Source organism: Haliotis cracherodii, unplaced genomic scaffold (genome assembly GCF_022045235.1).
Source record: "Haliotis cracherodii isolate W230 unplaced genomic scaffold, xgHalCrac1.p SCAF_6, whole genome shotgun sequence".
In the NCBI taxonomy this organism is placed as follows: Eukaryota; Metazoa; Mollusca; class Gastropoda; order Lepetellida; family Haliotidae; genus Haliotis; species Haliotis cracherodii.
Genome location: NW_027266319.1, coordinates 49866143 through 49879871, shown reverse-complemented (window position 1 = coordinate 49879871; position 13729 = coordinate 49866143). Strand labels below are relative to the sequence as shown.

Genomic DNA, 13729 nt, shown 5'->3' with positions numbered 1-13729 from the left:
TGTGACATAAGTACAACGATCTGATACATGAAGGAAAACCCGGTATCACCTGACCTCAGCAAGACAAACAGTGAATCCTCTAACTGGGGATATTTGTGTTTTATTCCGTATGTTATTCTATAACGTGAACGTACGCTTAAGTCGGGGCGGGCGCATGAAACAATGCTCCATGTATTTGATGGGGCACGAGACAGATGTTGGGTAAAGTGGTTAAATCGGCAAAATATGATAGAGTCCTTAGAACCAATCTCCCAGCCTGCCCGGGGCCTCCACACTTTACTAAATTACCAGTTCGTTCGGCAGCTGTTTGTTAAAAAAAGATATATTTGCTCATGTAAATACCACTTGTGACGTCATCCTACAATGTATTTTAAACAATGTGTGTTGTTGGAGATATGAATACATCCTGATTACCCAAACACGCTACATTAAAATGAGCTAGCCCATTCCAAAGTATGCACGAGGCAAACTAGTTGCTCCAAAACTGTTGCCTTTCATAACCCGAGTCACTAAAGTGCACGTGCTGAGGGAATACATTTCACGAATGTCACGTGCACCACGTGCGGCCGGCGTTCCGCACCTGTGACCTTAAACGATGGGACACAAACCTCTTACTTTCACATGTTATTATTATTATTGTTCGACATATGTAAAAACTATAGGATCTATTAAGGGTTTGGCAACACAATATAAATTCAATTTTTTTTTTTAGAAAATGCTGTACGTGTATCAACACATGTTCTACCTGTTGTATTCATAAAACAAACCGGGAAATCATCTAACGTTGATTACAAGATAAACATTGCCTAATGAACAGGAACACGATACTTATTAATCATTTCGACATAGGAACAGCTGTTTACATAAACATATGACATGTTATATGTATAATATTAATTCGTGAAACGAAATTCCTGAAACGAAATTCCTGAAACGAAATTCCTGAAACGAAAGTGAAGATCGGGTAGCGTTGTCGTGTAAGGTGCCGCAGTCACTGTACAGAGTTGCGTCCCTTTGGCACGCCAGACACCTAGGATCGTGGGTCTCGTTAATGTTTCTAGGTTTGTAAGCACCATACCTTTTTTGGTTGGCTTCACCAAAGTGGTAAAGGTCTACGTAAACATGGTGATGTGGAATATATATGAATTCAGTTAGTATTACATGTAATTTAATTAGAGCACTGAGCCCGTCGTTTTTAACCTGCTCAACAGATTAGCTAGATATGTTGGTAGACACTTTGTTCCTTAATTTCTATATGCTGGTCATGAATCTGATAAAGTATATTTCATTATGGTATGTTTATATGAAACTTGTTATATATATGCATTTCTCTATATTTCTTTTTCATGTGCATTATTTGCGCACCATTCATCTTGCACACCCTTAAAAATATACTACTCAAAGTCTGCAAAGGATCAAGTTTTGATAATAGCAAATAATCCTCCAATAATAATAAAAAAGATTGAAATATCCCGGTACACAAGTAGTTAACCCCTACAGGACCTAAATTTCATGATGAACGGACAGAGGCATGCAGTCATGTGTTTTAAAACATGTGGATCGTAACAGAATCATAGCACATCATTATCAGAGACAGCCATTGAAGGTACTTATGCCCACTCAGCGTCAAAGACGTCGTTTGACAACCGAAGAATCAGGCAGTCGCCCAGGCATGCTTGACGCTGGGTCAACACAACGTTACTTGCAAACGTCTTTGGTGTAGGCAAAGTGTGATCAGCAGGGCATGGAATCTATCCCAGACGTTTGGATCCACTACCCAGCGACATGCAGGTGGTCGACAGTGTTCCAGCACACAGTGGGAAGACAGCTTTCTCCTGAATGCAGCAGACCCGTGAAGATACGGGGTAGAATAGGTCTTCAGCAGCCCGTGCTTGCCGTAAAAGGCGAATATCCTTGTCGTAAGAGGCGCCTAACGGGTGGTCAGGCTCGCCGACTTGGTTGAAGCATGTCATCGATCCCAATCGATCCCAATTGCGTGGATCGATTTTCATGATATCAATCACTGGATTGTCTGGTCCAGACTCTATTATTTACAGCCGGCCGACATATAGCTGAAATATTGCTGAGTGCGGCGTAAAACAACAAACAAAAACCTGTTTGCAACAAAATGTCATCACTTCGTGGCTGCCACCACACTCAGAAATGACCTGCTGAACGGAAAGGCGTGAACGTTTCTACTCAGACAGTGCGTAATTGTCTTCGTGAGGCTTGTATTTGGACACGGAGGGCATAGATTCGCATCCCACTGACCCGACATTACAGGCACGCACGTTTGGGTTGGGCTGAAGATCACATCACTTTAATTGATTTCAGGATTCCAACGTAGCCGAAAATGGGCGATTATGAGTGGGCTCAACCATGATTTGGGGTGGGATCAGTAGGGCTGGAAGAACCGATCTCCATGTCCTACATCGGGGCACGATGACTGGTGTGTGCTACAGGAATGGCATTCTATTCTGGATGTGTACGTGAGACCCTACGCTGGAGCAATCGGACTTCATCCTCAGAGACGATAACGCACGACTTCATCGTGTCCCGTCGTTGATGTCAACTTGTCCATTGTCCGCATAGAGTGGCCAGCCTGGTCACCAGATCTCAACCCTATCGAACACATGTGGAACGAGCTGCAGGCAACTTAACTGGAACTCGGCAATGTTCTTTCTGAAGAGTGGACCAATCTTCCCTTGGCAACCATCCAGGCACGGCGCCAGGCTGTGATCGCATTACGGGCTACTGAGAGTGTTTGGGTTTTGTTTCTTTTTTTACAATGAATTATTTGACGTTTCAGTTTTTGTCAGATAGTCTCATTTTGACGGGTAATCGGACTGGTTATTGGCCACACGTTGATTGTTGGCATTGTGTGGCACATGACAACATATGTTTGTTCATTAATCATGTCTTCAAGCAATATTGTCTTCGGGGATTCAACAGATGCACACAATTTGCAGGCAACTTCACTTCAAAATACGTTAAAAGATGGTACACTGAGATAAGTAGCTTCCTGTGTGGGTTTCCGCATCATAAATATCATATTTTATGAATTATATATCACGATCCTTTGGCAAGCATAATACATATTTCTTTATTCCTAATATTTGACATTTACGATACGGAAAATCACGAGGGTAATAATCTCTTTATCATAAAATGTAATTCTTGAAATATGTGACGTTAAAGACGAAATTTCACTCATGCAAGTAAAATTTAGAAACCGTGTATTGTTTGTTTTGTTTGTTTGCTGACGATTCGGGTTAGTATAGGTATTCAGCAATCCATGTTTGCCGTGAGAGGTCTCTAACAAGAGAAAGTATGCAATCCAGGGATACACATTTGAAAAAGCAAACAAACACCTGTGTATAATATTTGTCACCATGAAATCATCAAATCAATATTTGAACGATTTACATTTATTAAGAATGGCCTTTGTCGAGAACACGTGTTCGGGGTCATGAATATGCAGATTTTGAAAGAGAAACAGCGTGTCACTCATTTTGTGAACTTGTTATTCAAATGACATAGAAATCGTTTGACAATCAACAGGGCTGATGATGAAGAACTAATGAACTAATATGAAGATAAGACCTGTCTTACCTACGATACTCATGGGGTCTGCCAAGGCCGTGACGTACATATCTGAGCAGGCCAAGTTGACGATGAAGATGGATTCCACGTTGTGCAGGGACTTTCTTGTTGCCACCGCTACAAGAATCAGAACGTTGCCAAACGTTCCCATCAACGTTGCTAGTCCAAGAATTATGAGAATTGGTATCGCCATCTCAGTTTCTTCTTTGAGAAATTCATGGCGACCAAATTTCAAAATACTAGCGTTCACAGAATCTTCAGAGTTCATTGTTCTCAAAGGACCTAGAATTTACAATGTCAGTTTTAGTTGATCAAAATCTTCAATACGCCTTTCCTCGAATTCAGGACGCTAGGTTACGCCAACAGAAGCTTCGAGGAAACTGCATCAGTGACGACGGCAAAACGACTCCCTCAACACGGAATGTGTTTATGAGTTGACGCGTGGCGTGTTGGCAGTTAAATAAGACCAGTTCAATCTAATCGTTCTTTTGTACCAACGAGGAAAACTCTCTGCTGATGTCACAGAGATCTTTAGAAATACGAGGCGGCTGGTGAACTGAATTACCCGGATGTAACCGTAAGTGACATTTCCACTATATGAGGAGCAGGCATGTGATATACGGAGCACGTGATTCGGAAATTGAAAGTACCGGAAGTTATTGACAGGTCATCCCATTTAATAAGTCACAGTTGTGAACTAGGGTTAAACGTAGCGTGCGTGTGTGCGTGCGTGTGCGTGCGCGTGCGCGTGCGCGTGCGTGCTTGCGTGTACTGGTCAGGACATAAACCGGTTTTATAGTGTTAGCCAACTGAGACAACATACAAGAATACCCTACACAGACACTGTATAGTGACTCCGACCTGACCAGTCCTTGTTTTATCTCTTGCTTCCGAGCGCCAGGCCGGGTAACAACAAGTACCATAGTTTAACGTCTTTTGGTGTGACGCGGCCGGGGGATCAAATTACCGACCCCCCGCTCCCATGGCAGACGCTCTATCCACTACGCTATGGAGACTGTCGGAAAATCATTTAACCCTCCTGACAGCTAAAATTTGTTTATTTGTTGTTTAACGCCGCACTCGAGTCTAGACCAGACAATCCAATAAATATTGTTGCCTAATGTTTGTTTGTTTATTAATTTGTTGTTCAGCAGTCAGCAATATTCCGGCCATATGACGGCGGTCTGTAAATAATCGAGTCTGGACCAGACAATCCAGTGATTGACATGATTTGGCAATTGGGATACTATGACAACGAGGCTGAGCACCCGATCCCGTTTGTCTCCTATTACGGCAAGCATGGGTTGCTGAGGACCTATTCTGACCTTTACGGGTCGACAGCTCAATGATAAAATCTATTGTTTCCCTATATAAGGAAGTCATAAGACCTAACATGACTCGCTACAGCGGCGCCATACCGCTTGTAACAAGTGGAAAGTTTATAGTTAGAAATTGGCCATGTCCGTTTTATTCAGATGAAACGAATAGCGTTATTTAAAGGAGCTTTATGCATGGGAATCAAAATATATTTTTTATTCAAAGGATTTTTTTATTTTGAACTATCTGTAAAATAGTTTAACACAAAAACCTCGCAAGCTCATGAGGCGATAATGGTCCATAACAATGCACGTGTGGCACACTTACAATCTATCTACTTAATATAGGTCAGCTGGCGGGTTGCTATGTGTGTCACCGAGAAATAAACAGAACTTGTTTACCCTATAATTCCATGTAAACGCGACGTAAGTGAGTGCGGGTTTTTTTTACGTCGCTTTTAGCAATACTCCAGCAATATCACGGCGGGGGACACTCTGGTAAATTGGCAGTCCAAGGAAGCAGGTTTGGTGTCCCTAAAACGTAATGATGTACATCGACCTATCAGTAATGGTTAGCCTTTAATAGACGATAGGTCAGTTTCACAAAGGGCACGACTTGCAACGTCTACACCTTGTGTGAGGGGAACACAGCTTCCCAGTCTCTAAGGCACCGCAATTCGCTGTGCATAGTTGCGTCCCTTGGACACACCAGAAACATATGATTGTGGAATCCGGGTTCTCCCGGAAAATGTTTCAAGGTATTTCAGCACCGCACGGTAAACGTCTGAGACCTACACTACTTCAGGCTTTCCACCCACATTAAGCTGACAGTGACAGGCCATGGCATAACTGCAATACTGTTTAAAGCGGCGTTCAACTCAACTCACTCATTGGATGTGGTCTGGAAATGGGCAACGGGGACCAGTCCGTGCACCCGTGCACCCGTGAACATCCGGGGTAGAATAGGTCTTCAGCAACCCATGCTTGCCGTAAGTCGCGACTATGCTTGTCGTAAGAGGCGACTAACGGGATCAGGTGGTCAGGCTCGCTGACTTGGTTGATGCATGTCATCGTGTCCCAAATGCGTAGATCGATGCTCATGATGTCAATCACTGGATTGTCTGGTCCAGACTCGATTATTTACAGACCGCTGTTATATAGCTGGAATATTGCTGAGTGCGGCGTAAAACAACAAACAAACAAGCAATAAAGCAATGATGGGGTCAGTACGGTGGGGTCACAATTTCTTTCTTTGGGCCCGATCATTTGATAAAAATAATTTGTATAAAAAATAATAATATATAATTGTTTGATGGACATATCGGATGTCATAAAACAGATGCGTTCAATCTAACAATTCATTTTAATCGATTCCTCCTTTAGCAGAAAACAATTGCTTGTTATTCACAAGTAACAGAAAACCTATCCTGTCGCTAACCGTTCCCAGTCCTTAAATAATGAAGCAAATCCTCGTTTGTAATTACCAACAAGGTGGCTTATTGGTCCTATCTTGACAGGGACTCGGAAATAAAGAGTCAATTACCAAACATAAAATGACATAATTACAATTGTGTTTGCGACAATAGAAACCTTACACCCCTCATACTAATATATGTCAGCCAAGCCCCTGCTTTTGGTCACAGTTCTCGGAACTGTGTAAATATAATTCGTTACCAGGAAACCAAATGGTTTGATGCCTTGTAAATAAAATGGCTCAAATATCGTGCTCAGTGACACTGAAGAAGACAAGGCATCCGGAAGTCTGCCTTGTGCACATGTGACCTTTGATCTCTGCTAACTGTGGCTCACCTACATGGATTTGGAGAGTAAATCGTCGGCGAGGAAGTAAATCACCATAATATACGCAGGTTATTTGACAACCGTGAAACATGCAGGAAGGACAATTCACGATAACTATTGTACTATTGTATACTACAGTTCATAATATCTCCACCTAATCCGCTTATTGTGTTACGGGTTGTTAGTATAGTTTCTCCGACCCGACCAGTCCTTGTTTTATCTCCTTTGCTTTCGAGCGCCAGGCCGGGTAACAACAAGTACCATAGTTTAACGTCTTTTGGTGTGACGCGGGCAGGGGATCAAATTACCGACCTCCGCTCTCCTGGCAGACGCTCTATCCACTACGCTGTGGAGACCGTCGGAAAATCATTTAACCCTCTTGACAGCTAAAATTTGTTTATTTGTTGTTTAACGCCGCACTCGAGACTAGACCAGACAATCCAATAAATACTGTTGCCTGTGTTTAGAAGTTCTGAAGCCTGTAAGACAAATACGTAGATTGGACGGTAATAACAGTGAGTATGGCTCAATATTTTCATACATATTATAACAATCGCCTTTTGGAGAATTTGCTTTGAAATAATGTGATAATGAACTGATCAATCAGCAGATAATATTACTTGTTAGTTTGTCCAGTGATTGACATCATAAGCATCGATCCAAGCCATCGGGATACGATGACATCACCTCCATTTGATTAAGAATCGACTTCAATATCTGTTGCGTTCAAGGAGTTAGTGAGTGAGTATGGTTTTACGCCGCTTTTAGCAATATTCCAGCAATATCACGGCGGGGGACATCAGAAATGAGCTTCACACATTGTACCCATGTCGGGAATCGAACCCGGGTCTTCGGCGTGACGAACGAATGCTTTAACCACTAGGCTACCCGACCGCCCCTCGTTCAAGGAAGTATAAACGTCAAGGCCGGGTATGTATACTTTGTAAATCCGCGTGGCATACATGTTTCTACATTTATTACTTCATAAACGCAAGAACGTTGAAATCAATTCTATGTATTAATAAATAAATACGTCAACAATACCAACTTCACAGACTGTTTATTTATTCACAAACACACACAAAACTCTGGACAACAATACGTAATCAACAACATCGTTCAGCGCAATAATGCAATATAGATAAAAACAAAATGTCAATGCACGAGAACAACCAGTCTTAATTTTCCGCTGAAACAGATTCCGGAAAGGGCAAAATGGGTGTGAAAAGTGTGTGCATGGACCACTTGGAGACCAAGGACCACTGAAACTCAGCGATGACACCGGGTGTTCGCGAAAAGGGTCAGCATGACCTGCCTGCCCTACTGGTAGCCTCGCCATTCACATAAATTGCATAAAAAAATAAGTAATTATTTCCTGGCGCTTCACAGCAGCACTCCTGCCATGCCATGGCGGCCTGTAAACAATCCGGTGATCCATGAACCAGAAAATCCAGTTTCATGATAGGGCATTTATTGAAACTAAAAAAACGATATGCTAATTTTGAATAACCACTGCTGTGTACACCATCCTAAAAGTTAAGAAAAACGTGAAAGTAATATCTTCTTTTTGCAACACAGTTGCGGGCAGCTTTAAAGTCCTGGCCCAAATATTTCTTGTGAAGTTGACTCAGTGATGAATGCTACTGAGCTTATGAAACTCGGGGACTTCAGTCCACCATCAGAAACATCGACCCAGTTCAAGTAAATATATAATGTCCACTGAGAAAAATGCCCAGTGAATTCTACTAACTTAATTAGTAACAGCGGCCAGAAGGTTACTCAACAGCGAATTTAAGATCCTGCCTGGTTGACTGCACGAGACAACATTTGTTGTTAGTATGATATTTTGTTTAACGCCGCACTCAGCAATATTCCAGCTATATGACGGCGGTCTGTGAATAATCAAGTCTAGACCAGACAATCCAGTGATTGACATCATGAGCATCGATCCACGCAATTGGAATACGATGACATGCATCAACCAAGCCAGCGAACCTTACCACCCGATCCCGTTAGTCGCCTTTTACGACAAGCAGAGTCGCTTTTAACAGCAAGCATGTGTTGCTGAAGACCTATTCTTCTCCGGATCTTCAAGGGTCTGAACTTTGTAATTCTGAGATATAGGTAGTGTGCAGTGTGTAAATTCTGGTATGGTAAAAAGGCATGGTTGTATCACTGATTAAATTAGAAGAATTCATTACTTAAATTTAGACCTTTGAAAGATGGATTGTAATCTCTACTAACTCATAAGTGCATTTTACTAATCTACGATAGGCCGCCTACTTGTCTAATTAGTAAACATTTACTAACTGGTAAGTAAAAAACTACCAATGTGTTAGTGCCTAATTAACTTTACTAACTAGTTTAGTTAGTGTCAAACCAAGAGAATAACGAGAAACGCCTGGCCACACACCCCTCCCATTCTATTGTCAGCCAATCAGGAAACACAAGTGCGTCAATGGACATGGCGTAATGTGTTTTCGGTTTATGAAAACAAAAGAAAAATTGTTTTTAATGATTACTGGGTTAGCCAATCAAATGCCACGGAATCACTTGCACTATATTTATTTTAAAGTTCATTTGATAGAGACTTGTAGTACAAACCCTTGTGATGAAACGTTCACCGTCAAACATATATTGCTTGACTGTGTGTTTGCAATCACAAGGGATTCACAGTATCAAAGCCTAAATCTGACAGATCTTTTTTCCCGTGTCAGCCGGCGTCTCATTATCAGCTAATTGAAAGAAATTGCTCTGTATAATACATTTTAAATATGTATGTGGATAATTAAATGCTTGTTTTTAAATTTGGTGTTATGCTATTATCAACTGACATTATTGAAGGCTCTGTCCAGGAGATTAAAGTATCGTAAAATTATTGTACCCCTGTGTGACACGTAATCCTATCATAATCGATGTAACTATCATCAACCAGTGTTTTGTAAGCCAACTCATTGCTGAGTATTTTTAATATTGGCTGGTATTGAGCACAACCACCAGAAGCTAAAGTGAAATCGTTCATCCTGCTGGGGTACTGTACAGGAAGCTGGGGCACTGTAAGTCCCCATGATCCCCAGCGAGGTGGCCTAGCTTTGTTTTAAAACTGTATATATGATATTGTTATGCTCAAATATGTTTCATTAATTATTTTTAAATACAAGTTTGCATTAATGACTCAATTGTAAACATATTAACTTGGTCTCGTCGCCATATAGATGAAATAATGCCGATGCGACGTTAAATTTTTTACTCACTCACTCAGAAAAAAATGATTTTGAACGGATTTATTGAATATCCAACTGTTTATCGTAATAACATAAAAGAAAAACAATTGCACAATTGTATACTATATGCCGAGAGTAAAGCATGATAAACATGTTTTGGTAGTAACAAGAACCTGATCGACGTCCGAGGCGTATGATTCCGTCACATCTCCGTGGTGATCGTTGCAATTGACTTGTTATTAATAACATGGCGGGGCTTCCTCAGAAGAAGCCCCCTCACTGCGTTTCTGAATCGTTTGTTGGTGCCGTAAAAGACGAAGAAGTTCAGTGAAGGATGTATGTGGGCGAACGTCGACAACAAGATGCTGATGCCGGGGTCAACGCCGCCGTGCCTGTCGGCTAGAAACAGTACAGAGATCGGGAACCAACAGATGACGAACACGGAGAAGATTATGAAGGCTGTTTTCGCCAACTGGGCGGAATCTCCTTGAGTCATGCGTTTTCTGTTCGACTTGAACGTGTTCGTGACGGCGAGGATGCGTTGTCGTGACTTCGTAACACGATGATACAGATTTCCGTACGAGAGTAACGTCGCCATCATCGGTGTCCACAAACACACTACGACGAAGAACACCATGAAGCTGCCTGTGGAGGGACCCTGAACGAGGAGGCACATGTGGGTCTTGTTGTTGAAGCCGTGACGTCCAAATCCGAAAAACGTCATCGAGACGACGGTAATCGCCCAGCCGTAGATGCACGTCAAGGTGATAGTCTGGACCCTCTTACCCACGAAGCCATGACTGTGACACACGATGAGGTAGCGGTTGACGCCGATGGTTGCTATGGTGAGAAGGGAGACAACGCAGGACATGGTGCAGATGGTTCCGATGATGACACACAGAGGCTGAACAAGGGAGAAGAAGTTCCATCCCAGCGTTTTGGCTAAAGTGATAAAAATGAAAAAGACGTTTATTTCAGTGAGTGAGTTGTGTTTAACACCGCTCTTAAAGGTAATATGGGTCTGGGCCAATTCCCCCTAGGTCATTTCCCTACAAGGTCAATTCTTTTGGTGGACTTTCTGCAGACATTCGTCTTGGGAGAGTTGACAGCGAGATATTGCACGGATACTAGTGAGTGAGTGAGTTAGGTTTATCGCCGCTTTTAACAGTATTCCAGTTATATCATATTATATGTGGGAGAAAAGCCCGATGTGATGCAAGATCTCAGACGTTTACCACTTCGGTGAAACGAGCACGGGTATGGTGCTGACAAACCTAGAAACATAATCGGGGCGAACTGGGATTCGAACCCACAATCATAGGTTTCTGGCGTGCCCAAGGGACGCAACGCTGCACAGCGAATCGAATCGCGGCGCCTTAGACGACAGCTCCCCCCCCCCCCCCCCCCCCCCCCCCCGATACTAGGTATTATAAACTCAAGGACAAAAGAAACGTCACCTCGTATATTTACAAAGCCACAAAATAACAAAGCTATATATTTTAACGGTGATAGTTGTATTCTTAAACAGGGTAATTTTACAACATGTTTGCATAAACACTGACAAATCAAGCGGAAGAAATTCATTTCATTTTATGTTTGGCGAAGAAGGTTAACCGTCCAATATTCGATCACCAATAAGAAATGTTTGAATAGGCAACTATCCAGACAATATCGTGTGTGTCCTCCCCTAGCTTCGATACGGACTCTGACACGGCGCCGAGCAGAGAAAGTCAATAGTCTTATGGCGTGCACAGGGATAAGACACCATTTTGCCTGCAATGCTTGTGCTAACGCCACTCTTGTCTCTGGGCGTGGCCGACGTTGCCTAATCTGTCGTCCTAGGTGGTCCCACAGATGTTCTATTGGAGGCATGTCAGAAGATCTTGACGCCCAAGGAAGAAGTTACACGTTGTTGTCGTTGAAAACTGCTCTGGTAATGCGGGCTGTATGAGGCGTGGTGTTATGTTGCTGGAATAACCTTTGCGGGTGACGTTGAAAAAATGGCAGTACAACTGGCGTTAACACTTCATTGATGTAGCGTGCAGCGGTAAGATTGCCATCAATAGCAACTAAATCCGTCTTCATGTTTCCACAAATCCCACCCCAAACCATCACACTGCCACCACTGTGTGGTTCAATTTCGTGCACGCAACAACGTGCCGTCCGTTCCCCTGGCCGCCGATAAATACGCACCCTACCATCTGCTTTGAAGAGTTGGAACCTGCTTTCACCGCTAAAGAGTACTCTGCGCCAATTTCTCTGCTGCCACAGCTCGACATTCCCTGCCCACCTCATTCTCTGACGTTGATGTTCACGCGTTAACGTCATGCCCTTGAACGTACGTTAGGCTCTCAGACCACACTGACGAAGTCGTCTGGACACATTTATTTTTGCTGACGGGGTGACCAAGAGCATGTCGTCCCGATGACGTCACTGTGAGGTATCTGTTCCTAAGACGAAGCAGTCGTCAGTGGCGGTCTCCCTGAGGGTTGATAATTCTGGGTCTATCGCTCCAAGCCCTGTCTGCTGTTTACCTGTCTGCCTATACCGGCAGACTGATTTCAGTATCGTCCTTCTCGAGCGACCCATTACCCCAGCAACATGGGCCTGAGTTGCCCCCATATCCAGCATTCCCATTGCCCTTTCTCTCAGTTCCACTGTTAAGCGAGGCATGAACCCTTTTGGCAACTGAATGGTGGGAATGAATAAGTTGCGTTTAGGCGATACGTTTTAATCTATATTAAAAGGTATTTTGACATTGGGTGAAAATATATTGAAAACAATATTTGAGGTGACGTTTCTTTTGTCCTTGAGTTTACTACCGTGTATCAGTTTGATATAAGTGTGGAGCGCTGGGGAGGGTGTGTGTGTGTGTGCGTGCGTGCGTGTGTGCGTGTGTGCGTGTCTGTGTGTGTGTGTGTGTGTGTGGCTAAAGTAATCCTTATTTATATATATCCTAAATTTAAAATTGTTATTGTTTGTTGTTGTATATTATTGGTTATTTTCGGATCCTTAAAAAATATTATAATAAATTTGAGTGTAAAACGCAAATAAGTATATTCAGTTTTTTATGCAGCGTGTTTTAAAACCATGTTGCCCCATAATTTTGTTGAACCATTGCCGTCGTGTGGTACATTTCATTTAGTAAACATTTGTTTTTTAATAATGTTAACATATGTTATAATATACATGCAATCGTTTCATCTTAGAGTGTTAATCGTTTTGGTCCGACAGAGGGGAATGAGTCATTGTTTACAATAGAATGTATCACGCAATGGCAATGGTTAAAGACATCTTATCAAATAAATTGTTTTGGAATAAACTTTACCCCTCCCATTAAGTTCCTCTGAAATTAATTCCAAGGCTTGTTATTTGATCGAATAATTTGAAACCTCGAATATTTTATAAGAGTTCCTACATGTTATTGGATACTCGTACGAGTCATCAAATACTATTTAATACCCGCAGCTCTATATTTTGTTTACTCAAATTTCGAATTGAAAAATTCAAATTACAATGGACATATTGAAAAAAAATTCAAATCTACCTACCAACAATACTCATGGGGTCTGCGATGGCAGTTACAAACATATCCGAGAGCAATAGGTTGGCAAATAGTACGATCTCCGCCGACTGGAACGGCCTGTATTTCAGCAACGTCACCAGCGTCATGACGTTTCCTGTCGTGCCCACAACACCGGCAACACCAAACACCACACACGAGAATATCAGCATTCCTGTTACATGACTAGGCGGCGTGAAAGACACGTTGGTAGTGACGTTCAT

General features: G+C 42.4%; 1 protein-coding gene across 1 annotated transcript; it reads right to left on the bottom strand.

Annotated features, from left to right (window-relative positions):
* Positions 1-10145: 10145 nt before the first annotated feature.
* LOC139446476 (melatonin receptor type 1B-A-like) lies at positions 10146-13729 on the bottom strand. Its single transcript, XM_071227787.1, has 3 exons — positions 13495-13729; positions 12492-12631; positions 10146-10847 (listed from the first exon to the last, which is right to left on the bottom strand). Exons 1-3 carry the CDS (start codon positions 13727-13729, stop codon positions 10146-10148), a joined length of 1077 nt encoding a protein of 358 aa, XP_071083888.1.

Bases quoted from the DNA above. Each gene is read 5' to 3' on its own strand.
- LOC139446476 (XM_071227787.1), bottom strand. From the start codon at position 13,729: ATGAACGTCACTACCAACGTGTCTTTCACGCCGCCTAGTCATGTAACA. The intron at 12,632-13,494 runs GTAGGTAGATTT...CCCACCATTCAG, and splicing joins AGACCCCATGAGTATTGTTG to TTGCCAAAAGGGTTCATGCC. The intron at 10,848-12,491 runs GTATAGGCAGAC...TCCCTTGTTCAG, and splicing joins ATACTGAAATCAGTCTGCCG to CCTCTGTGTGTCATCATCGG.